General features: G+C 32.0%; 1 protein-coding gene and 1 long non-coding RNA gene across 8 annotated transcripts in view; one reads left to right on the top strand and one right to left on the bottom strand.

Moving 5' to 3' along the window:
• The window catches only part of LOC101896435 (serine/threonine-protein phosphatase beta isoform), a 128,606-nt gene that overhangs the window by 103,229 nt on the left and 2,704 nt on the right, over positions 1 to 22,673 (bottom strand). For all 5 annotated transcript variants that reach the window (XM_059122437.1, XM_059122438.1, XM_059122439.1 and 2 more), the window contains one exon: positions 21,014 to 21,673. In XM_059122437.1, coding sequence (XP_058978420.1) covers positions 21,014 to 21,065 — 52 coding nt within the window. In that variant the 5' untranslated portion in view covers positions 21,066 to 21,673. Of the gene's footprint in view, positions 1 to 21,013; positions 21,674 to 22,673 lie in introns of those variants that run through there.
• Positions 21,685 to 22,659, top strand: LOC109613566 (uncharacterized). 3 transcript variants are annotated; one of them, XR_002195073.2, is made up of 4 exons: positions 21,685 to 21,945; positions 22,010 to 22,208; positions 22,271 to 22,309; positions 22,472 to 22,659. It is a non-coding gene; the product is annotated as an uncharacterized LOC109613566 (long non-coding RNA). The 3 variants fall into 3 exon arrangements; XR_009342158.1 differs by having other exon boundaries at positions 22,268 to 22,309; XR_002195072.2 differs by having other exon boundaries at positions 22,007 to 22,208.

Genomic DNA, 22,673 nt, shown 5'->3' with positions numbered 1-22,673 from the left:
TGTGGTTACAGATTGTGGCGAAAACGAACCGGTCGAGCTTTGGCACATCTGAAATGAAGGTGGTGGCTGTCGTTCGGTTCGCCCCGTTACATTGACATTGACGACGTTACATGGCTCCCCCAAGTGCAAATAAATGAAAGTATGTACAGCAGCAGCAAATACAACAACAAGCCTCCCAACATCAAAGCCATTTGGTTTGGGAGGAAGTGAGGAAAGGGCTATTGCTTTTTTTTTTGAGAGGAACGGAAGAGACTTCTTACAAAGCATGCGAATCGGATGACAAAAAGAAAATTGAAAAGGAAAAAAATATTAATTAATTCAAGGAGGGAAAACAAAGGTGTGTGTGTGTGCCGCATTGTGAGAAAGAAAATAATCAATAAAAAAATATTGAAAATTATTTGAAGGAAAATGTGTCAATAAAGCCAAGGCAAGGCGAACGAAGGAAGGCTTATTTTGAGGGCAATTTATTTGGTGGATGAGAAGTTGGGGGGCACATGGAAATATTATGAAAATAATTTTTCTTAAAAAATATTTTAAGAATATTTTTTCTAGAAAATAAGAAAATTTAAAAAAATCTTCATTTTTTTCGATACAAAATTTTTTTTATTTTTCTTTATTTATTTTTTTATATTTTTTTTTATATTTTAATTTTTTTTATATTTTAATTTTTTAAAATTTTTTTTTAATTTTTTTTAATTTTTTAAAATTTTTAAAATTTTTTTTTTTATTTTTAATTTTTTTTTTATTTTTTTTTTTAATTTTTTTTTTAATTTTTTATATTTTTTCTTAATTTTTTTATTTATTTTTTTTATTATAATTATAAAATTCCTATAGAGAAACATCTCAAAAAATTTTCTTACTATCGACAACACCTTGAGTATCTCTATTTTCTACCACTCGCCGCCATGGAAGATTCGTCACCCATTATTTGCCTTTGTTAATTACAGTTTATTGTCTTAGATAATACCATCGAATTTGGCAAACGTATTCCAAATTTTCTTAATTATATTTTTTTTGTTTGCAACAAAATATTTACAAAACAAATAGAAATTATTAAATAATAAAAAAATGTTAATCCCACCAAAAAATACTACTCACCAATTTGTCTATTTGTTCAATTTGTCTGTTATTTGCCAAAAGTTCTTTTATTGCATTGCGAAAAGTAAAGATTATTAATTTATCGGCAGATAATTTTCTTGGATGAAGGCAGCTGTTGGAGGAAGGCGGCTGCTCAAAATAATTGTATTAGTCATTCTCTCCTTCACCCAGACTCTCTCTCTCTTTCTCAGAGAGAAAAATAATTAATTTTCTAGATATCGCCTTGGAGATATTAGAGGAAGGCGGTTGCTCAATATAATTGTATTATTCTCCCTCACATCACTCTCCCTCTCTCTCTCTCAGAGAGGAAAAAATCAATTTTTCTAGATATCGCTTTCTCATATTTTTTATGAGATATAACCTTGGAAGATTATAGCCTTTCAATTCTATAAAGTTTTCATACCAAAATATCCACTTTTTATGGCGGATGCTTAGAAACGAGACCCTCGCTTACCATGCATGGGCTTGGAAGGCATTACCCATTACACAAACATACCAAAAAAGGCGTGTCACGCAATCGGATCTACCATGAATACGTCCTCTTTCAAAGGAGGGTGCATATGATATCCAAATATTTCTTTTTTATGTTCAAAATGAGATTTTTGATTACCGGTAATGACATTACGAAGGCATTACACATTACATAAAATTGCCAAAAAAGGAGGTTTTTGTCGTCTTGGCCTTCGAAAGGCCATATCCCTTCTCTTATGTGATTAAAATATTCCCAAATATTCATTTATATTTCCTTCATATCTAAAATGAGAATCTTGATTACCGGCAATGACATTGGAAGGCATTACCCATCACAAAAAGGTGTCAAATAAGAGTTTATAGGCCACCTGACATTAAAAGATCATATCCTTTCGTTTGGGTGAGTTAAATATTTGTAAGTGTCCAATTTCTATGGCTCCATATTCAAAATGAGATTCTTGATTACCAGGAAATGACATTACGAAGGCATTACGCATTACATAAAAGTGCAAAAGAAGGTGTTTTAAACTATCAGACATCTTTAGAGTATATCTTTGGTTATCTCTCTTTAATTCGAAGTATGTATAATAGCCAAATATTCATTTTTTATAGCTCTATCTTTGAAATGAGAATCTTAATTACACGTAATGCCATTGGAAGGCATTACTCATTACATAAAGTTGCCAAATAAGGGGTTATAGGCCACTTGACATTAAAAGATCATATCGTGTCGTTTGGGTGAATGAAATATTTATAAATGTCCAGTTTTTATATATCTACGTTAAATACTTGATAACCGGTAAGGCCATTACGAAGGCATTACCTAAAAGTGTTTTTATCCGAAATTTTAGGAGAATGTTTTTGGTTATCTCCTTTCAATCCGGAGAGCGTATAATATCGAAATATTCCATTTTTAAAGTTCTATATCTAGAATGAGAATCTTGATTACCGGTAATGACATTGGAAGGCATTACCCATCACAAAAAATGCCAAATAAGAGGTTATAGGCCACCTGACATTAAAAGATTATATCCTTTCGTTTCGGTGAATAAAAAATACCTAAATATCCAGTTTTTATAGGTCTATCTTTAAAATGAGAATCTTGATTACCGTTAATGACTTTGGACGGCATTACACATTACATAAAGACGCCACGTAAGCGTATTTAGGTCACATGATATTAAAAAGCCATATCCCTTCGTTAATGTACTTTAAATATTTCCAAAAATTCTTTATTTATTGTTCTATGTTTAAAACGAGATTTTTTGCTTACCCGTCAAGTCTTTGGGAGGCATTGCTGATTGCAAAAAAGGTGCTAAGTAAGGAGTTTTGTACGACTTTCCCTCTTTACCGAGTTGTACGTTACTCAAAATTTAAAGTTTTTATAAATCTTTGTCTAAAATAATAGACCTGATTACCCGTAATGCCTTGGGAAGGCACTACACATTACAAAAAGGGTGCCAAATAATTGGTTGGTATCATTCAACCTTTCGTTTCTTTTATATGAATAAAATATTCAGTCTTAATAGATCTGTGTCCAAACTAAGTCTCTTGATTGCCAGTCACGTTTGAAAACATCTCCTTACAAAGTGAGGATTTATTGCTTACAAACTGCTTCTTAACCTAAAGTAAGCATGAATATGGGTTGGAAATGCTTAAGATCGTTTGCAAGGGATTGTGCAATGGTGGTAAGTTATATCTATACATTGAAATATAAATTAAATACTGCTTACAGGTAAGCACTTTTTCGCAGACTTTTATTTCTCATAGGTACTTGAATTTATTTACTCAATATGTTATAAAATAGTGGAGATTTACTTTGAAGTCCAAATTATGTATCTTTTGAAACATAAACCTCATTGTTTGAAAACATCTCCTTACAAAGTGAGGACTTTTTGCTTACAAAGTGCTTCTTGGTCTGTAATAAGTGTTAATATGATCTCAAAATACTGTCACAGGCTTTGTTAAGCAATGTGGAATAGTGGTAGGTAAGAAATTCTCTTAGACGTTGCTTATGAAATACTGCTTCTAGGTAAGTACTTTTTCGAAAAGACTTCTATTTCACATAGGCACTTGAATTAATTTACGCCAAATGCTATAAAATTGTGGAGACTTGTTTTGAGGCCTAAAAATAATGTTATCGTGAAGCATGAACCCTTATTTTTGAAAATATCTCCTTACAAAGTGAGGATTTTTTGCTTACAAGCTGCTTCTAGGTCTGTAATAAGTGTTAATATGATCTCAAAATACTGTCACAGGGTTTGCAAGGCAATGTGGAACAATGGTAGGCAAGAAATACTCTTAGGCGTTGCTTATGAGATACTGCTTCCAGGTAAGCACATTTTTACAAATACTTATATTGCTCGTAGATACTCATATTTTTTACGCAATATGATATAAAATTTTGGAGATTTAATTTGAGATTTTGAAATAATAAGCCTCATATTTGTTAAATATCTCCTTACAAAGTGAGGATTTTTTGCTTACAAAGTGCTTCTTGGTCTGTAATAAGTGTTATTATGATCTCAAAATACTGTCACATGGTTTGCAAAGGTTAGAAATAGTCTTAGACTTTGTTTATGAAATACTGCTTCCAGGTAACCACTTTTTCCTCAACACTTATATGTCTTGTAAGCACTTGAATTAATTTACGAAATATGCTATAAAATAATGTAAACTTAATTTGAAGTATGGAAATAATATTTTTGTGAAGCATAAACCTCATTTTTGAAAATATCTCCTTACAAAGTGAGGATTTTCTGCTTCCAAAGTGCTTCTTGGTCTGTAATAAGTGTTAATATGACCTCAAAATATTCCTCAATGGTTGGCAAGGTACTGTACCGTGGTGGTATGTAAGAAATGCCAATACTTCTGAGATGTAACTGTTAAAATACAGCCTCCAGGAAAGCATTCTTTTTTCTCAAAAAACGAATATTTCTGGTAAGCACTTGGATTTATTTAAAGTATATAAAGTTAAAGTATATACAGACTCAATTTAGAGTTCAAAAAATGGAATTTAGTGTTCCTAGGAAGCTTAAACCTAACTTTTTGAAAATATCCCCTTACAAAGTGAGGATTTTTTGCTTACTAACTACTTCTTTCTCCATAATAAATATAAATTAAATCTGAAAATAGTTCCAACTGTACGAAACGATACCGGGAAGTCTTTTTAAATAGATTTTTTTTCGAATTCAGAACCTTTCTCTATTCAATGGATATTTTGTATGAGAACGTTTGAGCGATACACACTTTCGGAGAAATAGTTTTCTCTTGTCACTATATGTGCTGACTCAATTTAGGGTTCAATTAATGGTCTTAGGAAGCTTAAACCTTACTTTTTGAAAATATGCCCTTACAAAGTGAGGATTTTTTGCTTACATATTGCTTCTTTCCCCATAATAAATACGAATTAGATCTGAAAATAGTTCCAACTGTACGAAACGATGCCGGGGAGTCAATTTAAATAGAAATTATTTCGGATTCGGAACCATTGTATCCTCTTTCTATGAAGTTTGCTACTCCTTTGCCTCTATTCAATGACAATTTGGTATAATCACGTTTGAGGGATATATTTTTTGGGAAAAATATTATTTTCCTTGTCAAGTCTTTGGTAAGGCATTACTGCAAGCTGTGAAGTTGAAATTTCCTCTTATTCAGGCATAGAATTCCAATCGATATTTTCTTGCAGGAAAAAATTTTCCCGGACCTGGAAAGCCAATTGAAAGGCAATTGGACACTCGATAAAATTGTTTGAAAAAAGTTTTCTTCCGCAAAGGGTTCTTTTTAAAAAAGTCTCCCATTTTACTTGAAGTATCTTAACAACCTTCATCTTTCAATTCCCATTTCTCAATACCCAAAATGAATTCTTTTTTGGCTATGAGTTGTTATTTAATAGCATCATTCAGGTTACAAAAAAAGAAACGAAATAAAGAAACTCAAATAATGGTGAACACCTTTAGAGCCATAGAAACCTTTTTGTGTGAAAGAAATTGCGTAGCTCAGAGATGGTGGTGATATATCACACACTCACTTGCCTTGAATCGACTCAGAAGTTTTTTTTTTTTTGTATGGTGATGATGGCAGTATGGAAACTCATAACCCTTATATCCCTTTTGACAGCCATACCGTTTGTAAAATGTTGATACTTGGAAATTTCGCACCTCTCAAAGGAGAGAGGGGAGGGTGGCGTTTTTTACACGAGTTTCCAACAAAACTTGATATTTCTTCGTCTCTATTCAGTCAGCATTCATTCAATAAACGCTCGCAGGCATTGAAAAATGTAGAGATAAAAAATACATGGCAAGAAATTTCAGAATCAGACCTTGAGTAAAAATATTAAAAGTCAAATTGATGTCTGTATCGGTATTGGGAAAATTTCTCCTTACAAAGTGAGGAATTTTTGCTTACAAATCGCTTCTTTGGTGGAAACGGTTGTCACTCTCCAAATATCACGAAACTAGTTGGTATCGATAGTAAAATGCCGGAACTTAATAGAGAACAAGTTATAGGGACATATCTCTTTAAATGGCTGAGATATGAACAAAAATTTGTGAGTTCGCAATTTTGAATACTTTTTTGATTTTTCCGCAATCACTTTGCGGAGGTCATAACTTTTTCAGCAAGTGTTCGTTTTTGCTAAATTTACCAGATTTGGGGAGCTTAAAATCATATCTTCAAGTGATGAAAGTTGTTTCAAAATATCTCTTCAAATTCACGAGTTATCATCAAAACATCACAAGTTCTCAATTTTGAACATTTTGTGGTATTCTTGCGCAGTCACATTCTGGAGGCCATAATTTTCTAGATAGTCGGCCAATTTTTACAAATTCAGTTGATTTTGAAAGGGAAATGTTAGAACTTAATACACAATAAGCAATAGGGACATATCTCCTTAAATGGCTGAGATATGAACTTAAATTTTTGAGTGCGCAATTTTTTATACTTTTTGGAATTTTTCCGTAATCACTTTTCGGAGGCCATAACTTTTTAAGCTGTTGTTCGTTTTTCATAATACTTCTTGATTTTAAAAGCTTATGATATTATCTTTATATTGTGAAAGTTATTTAAAAATATCTCTTCAAATTTCTGAGTTATTATCAAAACTTCACAAGTACTCAATTTTGAAAATGTTGTCGAATTCTTCAGCAGCTACATTTTGCAGGCCATAATTCTCTAGATAGTCGGCCAATTTTTAGAAATTCAGTGGATTTCGAAAGGAAAATTTTAGAACTTTATACACAATAAGTTATAGGAACATATCTCTTTGAATGACTAAGATATGGACAAAAATTCGCAAGTGCGCAATTTTCAATATTTTCTGGAATTTTTCCGTCATCACATTGCGGAGATCATAACTTTTTTAGCAGATGTTCGTTTTTCTTGAATTTACCAGATTTGGAGAGCTTAAAATCATATCTTCAAGTGATGAAAGTTGTTTCAAATATCTCTTCAAATTCACGAGTTATCATCAAAACTTCACAAGTACTCAATTTTGTGGAATTCTTCAGCAGTCACATTCTGCAGACCATAACTTTCTAGATAGTCGGTCAATTTTTACAAATTCAGTTGATTTTGAAAGGAAAATGTTTGAACTCATTACCCAATAATTTGTAGGGACATATCTCTTTAAATTGCTGAGATATGGACACAGATTCGTGAGTGCGCAATTTTGAAAGATTTTTGGAATTTTTTTCGTAATCACTTTTCGGAGGCTATAACTTTTTCAGCAGATGCTCGTTTTTGTTGAACTTACCAGATTTGGAGAGCTTAAAATCATATCTTCAAGTGATGAAAGTTGTTTCAAAATATCTCTTTAAATTTCTGAGATATCATCAAAACTTCACAAGTACTCAATTTTGAAAATTTTGTGGTATTCTTCCGCAGTCACATTCTGGAGGTCATAACTTTCTAGATAGTAGGCCAATTTTTACAAATTTAGTTGATTTTGAAAGGAAAATGTTAGAACTTAATAATCAATAAATTATAGGGACATATCTCTTTAAATTGCTGAGATATGGACAAAAATTCGTGAGTGCGCAATTTTTCAAACTTTTTTGAATTTTTCTGTAATCACTTTGGAGAGGCCATAACTTTTTAAGCAGGTGTTCGTTTTTGTTGAATTTACCTGATTTGGAAAGCTTAGAATCATATCTTTAAATGGTGAAAATTATTTCAAAATATCCCTTTAAATTCATGAGCTATCAACCAAAATTTACAAGTGCGTGGATTTACAAATTTTTCTTGAATGTTTCAAAGCCATATTTCAGGGCTAATAACTTTTTAGTTATTAATTCCTTTCAAAAAATTATACTTGATTTTGATAGAAGAATATCTAGTCAATGTACGGTACAGTTTTTGTTGACATATCTTTCGTAATACCTGAGATATCGCCCATAATTCACAAATTCCGAATATGTTAATCATAATTCGTCATTTAGGAAAATTGGGGGATGTGAGGTTTCGAAGGGAAAATTTTTCAATAATATGTCTTGTTTTCTAGCTTTTCAGGTAAGTGATGAATTATTGCTTCCATGTAAGCATTTTTTCCTCAGTGAATACACTCATAAAAAAGGGGGAATTGAGAGAAAACGTGAGCTTTCGTACGATCATTTATCAATGTTATGCCATTTTTTTAGTTTTCAGATGAGTGATGAATTTCTGCCTCCATGTAAGCATTTTTTCATCGAAGAAAATATTCATAAATTAGGAAAATTGGGAGAAGACGTGAGCTTTTGTAGGAAAATTTCTCAATATTATGCCATTTTTATTTTTTTTTTCAGATAAGTAATCGATTTCCAAATCCAAATTTAGTTTTTCAGATAAGTGATGAATTTCAGCTTCCATGTAAGCATATTTTTCCTCAGTGAATATACTCATAAAAAGAGGGAATTGAGGGAAAACGTGAGCTTTCGCAGGGAAATTTCTTAAAATTATGTCATTTTTTAGATTTTTCAGATAAGTGATGAATCTCTGCTTCCATGTAAGCATTTTTTCACCGAACAAAATAGCCATAAATTAGGAAAATTGGGAGAAAACGTGAGCTTTCGTATGATAATTTAGCAATATTATGCCATTTTCTTAGTTCTTCAAGTAAGTGATGAATCTCTGCTTCTATGTAAGCATTTTTTCGTCAGTGAAAAATCCAAAAACTCGGCTAACAAAGTTTAGAGATATATATTTCGAACTATGAATCAATCTTTTTTGAGTCTTACGAGTCCTCAAGGACCAATTACCCTTGAACAAATTTTCCGTGCACGAAGAAAGGAACTTTTGCTTACAATTGTGCTTTCCTGGAGGCAAAAAGTAAGTATATGGTTTCAAAGTTCATAAATTTTTACGGATTTTTTCAATTTCACATAATGGAAAGGTCTTCTTAAAGTCACGATAATCTTCGTGGAATATTTCTCATGGCCGATATTTTCCATCCTGAAGAAAGGAAGAACTTTTGCTTACAAACTGCTTACTAGGAGGCAAAAAAGGAATGGGTAGGGTCCCAAATTGCATCAATTGAACTGAAATTTGTTAATTTTACTTCCATAACTTGCCATAAGCCTTTATGAAAGCACCTCAAATTCCTTCAACCTACCTGAATACATTTAATTGAGCTATAACAAATTTCTTTCTCTCCGTGTAGGCTGCTCTTGTGAAAGCAAAACGTGTCCGTGTTTTATGTAACATGAAAGCTCTTCGGAATCCTTAGGATATGGAAGGTAGCATTAAAAATGTTATTTTCATTTATGCATAGGAATTTTGTGAGGCGAAGGAAACCAATGGTGGTTGGGATGAAGGGGGAAAGAAAAAACGATGGCGTTTTCTAATAACATTGACATTGTCACAGCAAACAAAACAGACATCCCCTCGGGAATACAGAATGAAAACAGATACAATAACAAGTGGATACTTCCGTTTACGGAATTGGTTTGACATTTTTCATTAATGAATAATGGAAAGAAGTGAATGAATTTTTAAGTCATTCTTTAGGGGGGATTTAATTAGGGATTAAAGAAAAGGCATCCCAAGACTTTTCGAAATTGAAGTCCATAGATTTATAACTTCCACGTAATATCCGCCAAAAAATTCTGACTAATAAAAATTCATTATCAATTTCCAGCTCTAATTATTTTGATAACATTTACATGGATTTCTTCATTGCAACGGAAATTTGGATGTTGTCCAAAATATGACTATTTACTTAAAAATATGTTGGGTGACCCCAAGGTAAGTAATGCCCGGTGATTGATGGCATGGGAAAAGATAAGTAAATCCATCGACAAATAATTGGTTTATATGGCGAAATATACGAAAAAATGGGAAATGCAGTTTTGGAAATTACCCTGAAGGTGATTTAAAAGATAAGCATTTCTATAATTTGAAAAAAATTTATTGGTGACGTTTTTGGGGGAATTTTTTTCCTATCAATTGAGAAATTAGAATTTATTTTTCCGAAAACGAGTTCTTTGCAAACGCTTCTTCCATAAATAAGTCATTTTGCCAATATATATTGCATATTTTCAAAGTTTGGACATTTCAAAATCACTACGCCAAAAATATGCAATAAGAAATTATTTTGGGTTACTTATATATTTTGGCGATATCTCGGGTATTTGATGAGATGCATAGACAAATTTTGGGTGGACTTAAAGGTGAGATACTCCTCTTCGAAAATCAAGTCACTTCATAAACATTGGTCAACAACTGCAAAAGTTATGGCCTCTGGAAAAGGCTTACGCAAAAAAATCTTCAAAATTTAAAGTACGGATTTCAAAGTATTTTTCCTATATCTCCGATATTTTGTCAGATATTCAAACGAAACTTCCTTAGCCTCATCATGAGACAGTCTTCTTTCAAAATCAATTTAGTTCATTTAGCCAAGCCAACTATTTTCAAAGTTATGACTTGCGAAAAATGATCACGCAAAATTTTCTACATAAAATCAATTTTTTGTTTTGAAGATTTTTTTGCGATATCTCTAATACTTTTAGAGATACACACACCAAACTTCCCCAACATCTTCATTGGATGTAATTCTATCAATATCCATTCACTTCAAGAAGATTAATTAACTATTTTTAAAGTTAGGACCTTAAGAAGTTGTCAACGCAAAATAAATCAAAAAATTTAAAATATTTGTTCCTAAAATTTATTGACGATATCTCAGATATTCGGTAAAATACTTATGCCAAAACTTCTTGACATCGTCGTAGGACTTTCTGTTAACAATATCAATCCATTTCAGGAAGATTGGTTGAATATTTTGAGAGTTATGAACTCTGAAATGAGTTTACGCAAAATGTATGAAACCTATTTAATTTTTCGTTACTGAGATTTGTTCGCCATATCTCTGGAATTTTGCCAGATACATAGACAGAACTTTCTCAATATATTCACCAGACGGCCTTCTATCAATATCAAGTGATTTCAAGAAGATTGATCAGCTACTTCGAAAGTTATGACCTCCGGATAACGATTACGCAAAATATATGAATTTTTTTTTCATTTTTCGCTTTCAAGATTTTTCCACGATATCTCTGGTACTTGCTCATATACATCGACCAAACTTTCGCAACATCTTCTTTAGATGTACCCCTACCAATACCAAGCTATTTCAAGAAGATCGGTCAACTATTTGAAAAGTTATGACCTCTGGATTACGATTACCCAAATCATACTAAAGTATATTAATTTCTCATTTCAACGACTTTTTACCGATATCTCTGTTACTCGCCCAGCTATATCCACCAAACATTCCCAGCATCTCTATTAGAAGTTTTCTACCAATATCAAGTCATTTCAAAAAGATTGGGCAACTATTTGAAAAGTTATGGCCTCCGGATTACGCAAAACATACTAAGGTATTTAATTTTCGCATTTCGAGTACTTTTTCGCGGTATCTCTGGTACTCGCTCAGCTACACCGACCAAACTTTTTCAGCATTTCTATTAGATGTTTTTATACCAATAACAGTACATTTCAAGAATATCGCTCGACTATTTTGAAAGTTGTGACTTTCGCAAATGGTTAGCATCTAGAAAATGATTACTCAAAAATATTCAAAATTTTTAAATTTGCGACTCATATAACTTTTACGATATCTCTGGTACTTGTTGAGTTGTATCCACAAAACTTTCTCAGAACCTTAAAGAGACATTATTCTTATAAGATTAAGTCATTTTATGGACAATTATAATTTTTGTGGGAAGTTATAGTCTGTAAGAGGGGGTTACGCAAAATATAGTAAAAAATCCAATTGTAAGATTCCAAGATATTTTTACCATATCTCGGGTATTTTGTTAGATATGTCAATGAAACTTTCTCCACTGAATGTTCAGACGTTCTTCTTTCAATATCAGGCCATTTTATAAAAATTGATCAATTATTTTGAAAGTTATGGGCTACAAGAGGAGGATACGAAAAATATACCAAAAAATTTCAATTCTAAGATTCCAAGATATTTATACCATATCTCGGGTATTTGGTTAGATATGCCAATGAAACTTTCTCCACTGTATCCTTAGACGTTCTTCTTTCACAATCTAGCCATTTTATAAAAATTGATTAATTATTTTGAAAGTTATGGCCTACAAGAGGAGGTTACGCAAAATGTACCAAAAAAATTCAATTCTAAGATTCCAAGATATTTTTACCATATCTCGGGTATTTTGTTAGATATGTCAATGAAACTTTCTCCACTGTATCCTTAGACGTTCTTCTTTCAAGATCAGGACATTTTATAAAAATTGATCAATTATTTTGGAAGTTATGGCCTACAAGAGTAGGTTACCCAAAATATACAAAAAAAATCAATTCTAAGATTCCACGATATTTTTACCATATCTCGGGTATTTGGTTAGATATGTCAATGAAACTTTCTCCACTGTATGCCTAGACGTTCTTCTTTCAACATCAAGTCATTTTATAAAAATTGATCAATTATTTTGGAAGTTATGGCCTACAAGAGGAGGTTACGCAAAATATACCAAAAAATTTCAATTTTAAGATTCTAAGATATTTTTACTATATCTCGGGTATTTGATTAGATATGCCCATGAAACTTTCACCACTCAACGAAAAGAGGTTCTTCTCTCAAAATCTTGCAAATTTGTAAAAGTTGCTAGAATATTATAAGAGTTATGGGCTCTGGAAACTGCTAACTTAAATCTATTAAGAAATTTTGAATTTGGTTCTCATAATTTTTTCGTCATTTTTCTCTTCAAATTTCTTTGAAAACTGTGTTTTTTTTTTTTTTGAAATGAGGAATTTCATTTGTTTATTGAACGGCATTCATAAAATTACATAAAAATGTCTAACGAAAAAAAATAATACATATTTTTAGCCACATCTGGAGATGTTGAAAATCAAATACAAAAAAAAAGTACAGTTAATTGTTGTTTATATTGAAAAAAAAAGGGGTAATTTCGAAATGGCTGCTTTTGTGAATTAGAAATGACGCTGAAAAGAAAAAGAAAATACCGCTTACAGTGTCTGCGTGTATCTTTTGTCGATATTCTTTGGTACTTAAACCATACGAGGGGGAACTTTGAAAGCACCCACACACACACTCACTCATGTGGGGGGAATAGAAAACGGCCAGAGATCTACATTTTGACAAAGTGGTGGAATGAAGGCAAGCGAAAAAAAATTAAATTCAAAACTGTTTTCTTACAAAATAATTTTTTGTTTTTCTGTTTATTGTTCGTTTTCTGGCGAAAAGAAAACAATAACGATGATGAACACTGAAAAAAACGAAATGTCTATTTTATGGGGGAGGATAGTGGGATGAAAGATGAAAATGAAAAAAAAAAAAAAAAAAAAAAAAAAAAACGAAAACAAAATCATGTACATCGAACAAACCTGAACCATAGTCATAAACACGTGCATAGTTCCATAATCACCATTGAAGGCAGGTATCGTCATGATGATGATGATGTTCATAAAATCGCCATCATCATCATCGTCATTGCCGTCATACCCATAAAGAGCAGCATCATCATCAAGAGCGACGACGTTGTAGTCGTAGCCGCCATTATCGTTATGGTTTCCAATGAATGAATGCATTTTCAACAGCCCAGCGCCATGCCAATCAGTTGAATATGAAAACAGTTTCTATTATGGAGTACTTTGTAATTTAAATTGAAAATTAGCCAGAATTTTAAACAATGTAAAAATAGCCAGAAATTGCCTAAAGAGGCCTTCAATTGAAAATCTCAAAGAAAGGAAAAAAAGATTTAAAAAATCTAGAATTTTCCAAAAGAGACTTCCGAAAACAATTTCGTCAATTAGTCATATATCGGAAAAAATTTACAAAAGTTACAAAATTGAAAATTTTCCAATTTCCAAAAAATCCCAATTTTAAGATTCCAAGATAATATTTTTACCATATCTCGGGTATTTCGTTAGATATGCCAATGAAACTTTCTCCAAAGTATGTTTAGACATTATTCTTTCAAAATCATGTGGAATCTTGATGGTGCTCAGGATATAATGAAAGTTATGGGCTCTGGAAAATGATAACTCAAAAAGTCTTCGACATTTTTTAATTTGCGACTCATATACCTTGCCTGATATCTCTGGTACTTGTTGGGATACAGCTACAGAACTTTCTCAAAACCTTCAAGAGACATTGTTCTTACAAGATCAAGTCATATTATAAAAATTTATCAATTATTTTGGAAGTTATGGCCTACAAGAGGACGTTACGCAAAATATTCCAAAAAAATCGAATTTTAGGACTTGAAGACATTTTTACCATATCTCGGGTATTTGGTTAGATATGCCAATGAAACTTTCGCCACTTTAAGTTTAGACGTTCTTCTTTCATAATCATGTAGAATCTTGAAGGTGCTCATGATATAATGAAAGTTATGGGCCCTGGAAAATGATAACTCAAAAAGTCTACAACATTTTTGAATTTGCGACACATATAACTTTCAGGATATCTCTGATACTTTTTGGGATACATCTACAGAACCTTCTGAACAGCGTCAAGACACATTATTCTTAAAAGAAAAATTCATTTTATGAAGAATAATAAATTATTTTGGAAGTTATGGCCTATAAGAGGAGGTTACGCAAAATATTCCAAAAAATTCCAATTTTAAGATTCAAAGATATTTTTACCATATCTCGGGTATTTGGTTAGAGATGTCCTTGAAACTTTCATGACATAACAATTAGATGTTCTTCTTTTAAAATCATGCAGAATATTAAGTAAAAGTTATGGGCTCTGGAAAATGATAACTCAAAAAGTCTTCGACATTTTTGAATTTGCGACTCATATATCTTTGCTGATATCTCTGGTACTTGTTGGGATACAGCTACAGAACTTTCTCAAAACCTTCAAGAGACATTGTTCTTACAAAATCAAGTCATTTTATAAAAATTGATAAATTATTTTGGAAGTTATGACCTCCTCTTGTAGGTTACCTAAAATATACCAAAAATTTTAAATTTTAAGATTCCACTATATTTTTACCATATCTCGGGTATTTGGTTAGATATGCCAATGAAACTTTCCCCACTGTATGTTTAGACGTTCTTCTTTCAAAATCATCCGAATTCTTGATGGTGCTCAGGATATAATGAAAGTTATGGGCCCTGGAAAATGATAACACAAAATGTCTACAACATTTTTAAATTTTCGACTCATATACCTTTCCTGATATCTCTGGTACTTGTTGGGATACAGCTACAAAACTTTTTCAACAGCGTCAAGACACATTATTCTTACAAGATCAAGTCATTTTATAAAAATTGATAAATTATTTTGGAAGTTATGGCCTAAAAGAGGAGGTTACGCAAAATATTCCAAAAAATTCCAATTTTAAGATTCAAAGATATTTTTACCATATCTCGGGTATTTCGTTAGATATGCTAATGAAACTTTCTTTACATAACGATTATATGTTCTTCTTTCAAAATCATGTAGAATCTTGATGGTGCTCAGGATATAATGAAAGTTATGGGCTCTGGAAAACGATAACTCAGAAAGTCTTCAACTTTTTTGAATTTGCGACACATATATCTTTGCTGATATCTCTGGTACTTGTTGGGATACATTGACAAAACTTTCTCAAAACCTTCAAAAGACATTATTCTTACATGATCTAGTAATTTTATAAAGAATAATAAATTATTTGAAAAGTTATGGCCCATAAGAGGAGGTTACGCAAAATATACCAACAATTTTGAATATTAAGGTGCCACGATATTTTTACCATATCTCAGATATTTCCTTAGATATCCCAATGAAACTTTCTCCACTGTATGTTTAGACATTCTCCTTTCAAAATCATATAGAATCTTATTGGTGCTCAGGATATAATGAAAGTTATGGGCTCTGGAAAATGATAACTCAAAAAGTCTTCAACATTTTTAAATTTGCGTCTCATATAACTTTCCGGATATCTCTGGTACTTGTTGGAGTACATCTACAAAACCTTTTCAACAGCGTCAAGACACATTATTTTTATAACACCAAGTCATTTTATAAAAATTGATCAATTATTTTGGAAGTTATGGCCTATGAGAGGAGGTTACGCAAAATATACCAAAAATTATGAATTTTAAGATTCCATGATATTTTTACCATATCTCGGGTATTTGATTAGATATGCCATTGAAACTTTCTCCACTGCATGTTTAGGCATTCTCCTTTCAAAATCATCCTAATTCTTGATGTTGCTCAGGATATAATGAAAGTTATGGGCTCTGGAAAATAATAACTCAAAAAGTCTTCAACATTTTTGAATTGGCGACCCATATACCTTTTCTGATATCTCTGGTACTTGTTGGGATACATAAACAAAACTTTCTCAAACCCTCCAAGAGACATTATTCTTAGAAGATCAAGTCATTTTGTGGAGAATGAAAAATTATTTATTTATTTAAAATTGAAAATTTTCGGCAATCACATTCATTGGTCCCTAACTTTTTGTGTATCCTATCAATATTAATGATTTGACATGATCTTGAAAGAAGAATATCTCAAATATATGCTCTGTAGATAACGTTGACATACCTCTACAAATACCCGAGTTATAGGCAAAAATTCACTGGCAGGCAATTTTAGAAAATTTCTGATATTTTCGAGTTAATCCCTTGAAGAGACCATAACTTTTTCAATATCCGGCATAATTTCACAATTCTAGCTGATTTGGTAAGAAAACCATCTGATGTTAACACACAGCAAGTTTTAACGACATAACTTTTCTAATACCTGATATATAGACAAAAAATCAGGACTACGCAATTTTGCAAAATTTCTAATATTTTCCGCAATCATATTCCGAGGACCATAACTTTCAAATATTCCGTCGAATTTTAAAAATCTGCTTGATTCTTAAAGAATATTATCTCACGTTTACACAGATTAAATTTTATTGATATAACTCTCCCAATACCTAAGATATGACCAAAAATCACAAGAGCTTATTTTTGAAATTTTTTTTTGGAATATTTTCATAGTCACACTCTGGTAACCATAACTTTCTTAATATACATCCCATTTATTTATTTTTGCTTGATTTGCAAAGAAGAACGTTGCCATTGTGTGCTCTGTAAATATCAAGAACATACCTCTTCGAATGTCCGAGTTATAGGCAAAAAATCACTAGTACGCAATTTTGCAAAATTTCTAAAAATTTTACGCAATCCATTTCCCGAGACCATAATTTTTCAAATATTCGATCAATTTAAAAAATCTCCTAGATTCTGAGAGCAAAATGTGTCAATCTTACACAGAGAAGATTGTATTCAATTACCTTTTCTAATACCAGAGATATAGGCAAAGAATCACTAGTACGGAATTTTGCAAGATTTCTTTTATTTTTACACAATCCCTTTTCAGAGGCCCTAACTTTCGTAATAACTTGCGGAATTTAAAAAAATCTACTTGATTTTGAAAGCAGAATATCTCAAGGTAACACAGAGAATATTGTATTCAATTACCTCTTCTAATACCAGAGATATAGGCAAAAAATCACTAGTACGCAATTTTGCAAAATTTCTTTCATTTTTACTCAATACCTTTCCAGACATCATAACTTTTCAAATATTCGATCGAAATTAAAAAATCCACTAAATTCTGAAAGCAAAATATCTCAAGGTTACTTTAGAAAATTGTATTCACTTATCTCTTCTAATACCAGAGATATAGGCAAAATATTATTGGTACGCAATTTTGAAAATTTGCAAATAAGTTGACCATAACAATCACATTCCGTTGACCATAACTTCTAAACTATTGGGGATACTTTAAAAAATCCACTTGATTCTAGTAGTAGAATATCTCCTGTATAAACAAAACAAATTTTGATGTCATATCTCTTCTAATACCCGAGATATGGCCAAATTGTAAAAATAGCAAAATTTGTTTTTTTTTCGATATTTTTTCGGGAGTCTATTTCATGGGTCATAACTTTTGAAGTTAATGAAAAAAAATTATAAGTCTACATGATTTTATAAGAGCAACATCTGAGGGTGGGGCAGGGTAAGTTCTGAGGATGTGTCCTCCAAAATATGCGAATTTTTCGAATTTTAAGAGTTTTTCGAAGATTTTTTCTTTGGCTCATAAATACAAAAATAGGTAGCCCAAATAGATCTCTTTGTATTTGCAAATTGCATTTTTGTTTAAAACATATCTAAGCTTAAATGATTTATTAAGTCTCCGGCATATCAGAAATTTACAAATGCCCAAAATGATAATTTTTTTACATTTTTTCTTTAGTTAAAAAATAAATAAAAATAGTAACCCAACATTTCCTTTAATTACAACAACTCAAATGACATCTCCAGTGGATGTACGACGGACGACCTGTACGTACGTACCAAACACCAACCGACCACATACATGATTTTCAATAAACATTTCTATTTAGATTTTTCTCTGTTTTGTGAATCATTTGAAAACGTATTTTGGTTTTCATTTTTTTTTGCTCAACTTGACGCTTGGGTGGTTCTCGTCTATAAATTTATGAAAATGGAAACCACTACTGCATCTACTTGGTTGGCTGGCTGGTTAGATGGCTGGCTAATAACGACCAACCAACAACAATGCCTTTGACTGGAAAATACAGTTCAAAAAGTTTAATTAGCATTTTTTATTATTAAATGAAAACGAAATGAATGAACGACCAACCGATCGAACGAACGGTGGAAGGAAGGAAGAAATGACCATTTGAGCATTCAAATGAAAATTCTGAATACACCGCCAACTTGAGCAAAAAGTAACTTTGATGTACATCATCATCGTCATCATGTGGGCGAAAAAGATGCGCAATTTATATTTTGTTTAAATTGAGTTTAAGGTGACATCTGTGTAGTAAACGTAATTTTGCAATAGCAATAATGGATAACAAAAAAAGGGGTTACAATTTTTTTTTTTGGTTTTTGAAATGTCCAGAAGTTATATGGCAATGGGGGAACAGTGGGAGAAAGATATTACCAGGGTAAATAGATTTATTAAAAATAAAGTTGTTATGTTCCAATACTAAGTCGATATAAGGAAATTAAGAAGAGGATGTCTAAAAGGATTTTCTCTATGGAAGACCTTTAGGAGTTTATCTACCTCTCATAGATGTTCATGGGGTTCTTGAAAGTTTTTTACCCTTAAAATTCACTTAGATGGTCTCCATTCAATAAGAAACTTCTAAAAAAACTCACATCTAATGAAGGCCTCTAAAACGCTATTGTTTTCAGAATATGACTAGCAGACATTTTCTTCGAAAGAAACTTCTGGAAGCTTTCCGGATCGCTACTCTAGGTTATCAGGGATTCTTTATGGAGAAGGTATGTTCTCTGTAGAAGGAGATATATTCTCTAGAGATTTTCTAAGAAGAAGGAAGACTTCAGAAGGGCTTTTGGAACCCACTTGGAAGCTTAACTACATTTAGATGATCTCCAATTTATAGGAAACCTCCTAAAGAACTACTTTCTGCAGAGGAAATTTATAAGGGGCTTTTTGTGGTCAGAGTGCATCTAAAAGGGAATTTTATAAGGAGTCTCCCCTATTAACGAAATACCTTTTGGATCTCTTTTATCTATTGAAAATGTCCATATATTCTTTAGATGGAAGAAGACATTCAGGAGGGCGTTTTTCTAGACGAAGTTTCTAGAAGATAAGTCCTCTAGGTGGCAATCTCAATGTAAAAGTCTTAGAAAGCCATTGGAAATCTTGTGAGGATCTACGGCCTATGTGAGAAGGACTATTGGGAATTTATTCAAGGAGATCTTCAAGAACTTTTCTTTTTTGGGAAATCCCAAAAAAAAAAAAACACCCATAGGAGGTCTATTACCCCTCAACTTTTCTACAATTTTAAGGCTTTCGAAAAATTTCTAAGTATGAATCCTCTAATTCCTCCCTCCAAGCATTCTGAACTTCTATGAATTCACAATTGTGAATGATAAAACAACTGCAAATACTGTATAATTTTTAGGTTGGTAACTTCCTTTCAGTGCATTTTTGGACTTATGGCTTGGCAAGAAATCCTACTTCCGCCAGGACGTCTGTTCCCATAAGATCTTTTTGCAAGTTTTCGACACCATAAACCCTCTCGTGAGCTGCATATACCTTAAAAACTTTTTTCAGTTCTTCTATGCCTTCTCCATTGAACATTTTCTACAAAAATTCCAGAATCCTAAATCCATGAGCTATTAGAATATCCTCCCTGACATCAATAAACAAAAGACCTTCTATAGGACGTCCAAAAACCGCTCAGCAGGTCTGCTATACCATCTTCTTAACCTGTAGCTTCCAAAAGTTTTCCAGACGTTCTTTACAGAGATAAACATCTTAGAATGGTCTATTGTGAATGATACACAATATTAGTTTAAAAAGTCATAAACAAATAATTTCAACAAATACTTCTTTTCCGAGCTCTGGGCTAATGTTTGCTATGCAAATTCTAAAATCCTATGTCGAAGACCTGTTTATATTATATCTCCCGGGACATCAATATCCAATATCAAAAGACTGTCCATTTCTGGAAAATATCCAGCAAACATTCTATACCAAAAAGATCTCCTTCAAATCTTTTTAACCGTATATTGCGTATAACCCGAATATTCTATTCGCCCTCTACAAATCCTTTACAGCGATGAACTTCTTAACTACTGTGAATGATCTTAATAAATTGCAAAAAAACAAGAAAATCATAAAATTAAACAAAATATACAATAAAATAATTCTTTAGTACCGTTTTAGTGCACATTTCGGGTCTCTGGCCTAAGATTTGTTACACAAATTACAAAAAAATTCCTGCTAGCGGCTGGTGGGGTGTTGGTTTGTGAGTGCAAAAGCCCACATCAAGCATTTGCTTTACATTGCATTTTTACATTTTTTGTTTGTGAAAATGTGTAAAAAAATAAGAAAATATAAAAACTTTGCACCTAGCCTTTTAAATGAATTGAAATAATTTAGATAAATAAAATAATTTCACTGTTTACTTACTTTCCAGTAACCGCTGTATCAAACTGTCCACATTTAAATCAAAATCCGCCATTGTGAATGATTTACTCTGATTACAGTGTTGTGATGCTGATGCTGCTGCGTCGTCGTCGCCGTCGTTGTTATTATTGTTGATTAACGATGTTGATGTCACTTGTTGGTTTGTTTGGTCTGTTGCTCTCTTTTTTCTGGTGAGAAATGTAACGCTCTCACTTGCTTCTTTACGGCAATTATGTTTTTTTTTTTTTGTTTTCTTTTGAAGGAACTTAAAATTTATTTAATTGTTTATTTAATTATTTTTCGTCGGTGCCGCTTCTTACGCCTTTGGCATGAATAATGCTGCTGACGTCGTTTGGTTTTTGTTGTTTTTACGAATTACTTCACACTTCGCTAAAGAATTTGTTGCTGGGTTTATTTTTTTTTTTCTTAAGTGCACTGCACACACGCAACAATAACAACACAAGCGCACACACTCTTTCTCTCACTCTCTCACGGGGACAGAACACCACTGAGAATTTTTTTTCTGTATTTCTCTCTCTCTCTCTTTTCACTGTTTCACTTGGAGAATAATTTTCTAATTGGAGTAAAGTTGAAAATATTGTTTACAATTAGAATTTGTAGTTTCTTTCTGTTCTTTGCTTTTAATTAAAATTCACATGAAATCTAAAAAGAAAATGTAAAAAATGTATAAAGCTAGGCATAAATATTTGTAGGAAGTGTAATAGAGCAACATAAATAAGTTTAAAACCACAAACATTGAAGGAGCTCATGATCCACTCAGCAGCAGTCGCGTGCATTGATATTTGTGGTTATGGCCAGGGCATATCAAATTTAAAGATCCATAGCACGAGCCAGAATTAAAAAAGGCGGTAATCACACACTAAGAATTGAATAAAAGGAACTTGGAGATGGAAACTTGTTTAGATTTCCGAAAAGTAAATATTGAGGTTATGGAAAAAATATTTTTGAGAAATAAACTAAATTTTAATTTAAAAGCAGACGAAAGGGTGGACCTGAGAGTAAGAAGCGATGTCCCCAACACCAAAACGAACCACACATTTAGAACTGCGGACCACTCTTGAATATATTTTTGCCAATATCGGAGAAAAGATCCATTATGCAAATGGAAAGAAGTGCCAAAAAGGGGCATGTATTGAGAAGTTCTATAGATTTTCGGGAGAAACACGTAAAGGTCGAGGTAATAAAGCTAAAAAATATTTTTGGGAAATATCTTAACAATTCTTTTTTTTTCAAAAGTAGACAAAGAATGGTTAGGATTACCCAAGGAATGGACTTAAGGTATCATAAAATACTCCAGATTTCTGAAAAGAAGAATTAAAAATTGTTGAATTTTTTCCCAAGGAAACATTGTGGTTATACCTAGTGGTAACCTCAAGTATCCTAACTGCTTTCCATCATCATGTGATCCTAATTTAATTTTTTTTTGCTTTTCCTTTCTAGGTTGGTAGCTACCGGAAATAATATTTTTAGGAATTGATTAACAAAGAAAAACTTGATGATGATAATGAAGATATTTTCTGCAAAGCTATTAACCTGTCCATAAGGTGCTAATTAAATTGTTTACTGTGAAAATATTTATAAATAAAACAGATATGTGGTTCGTCATGTAGCCAAATGCAGAGGGGGAATTTGAGAAGATATT

The sequence above is a fragment of the Musca domestica genome, unplaced genomic scaffold (assembly GCF_030504385.1).
Source record: "Musca domestica strain aabys unplaced genomic scaffold, Musca_domestica.polishedcontigs.V.1.1 20, whole genome shotgun sequence".
Lineage (NCBI taxonomy): Eukaryota > Metazoa > Arthropoda > Insecta > Diptera > Muscidae > Musca > Musca domestica.
This window is presented reverse-complemented; position numbering and strand designations above follow the sequence as displayed.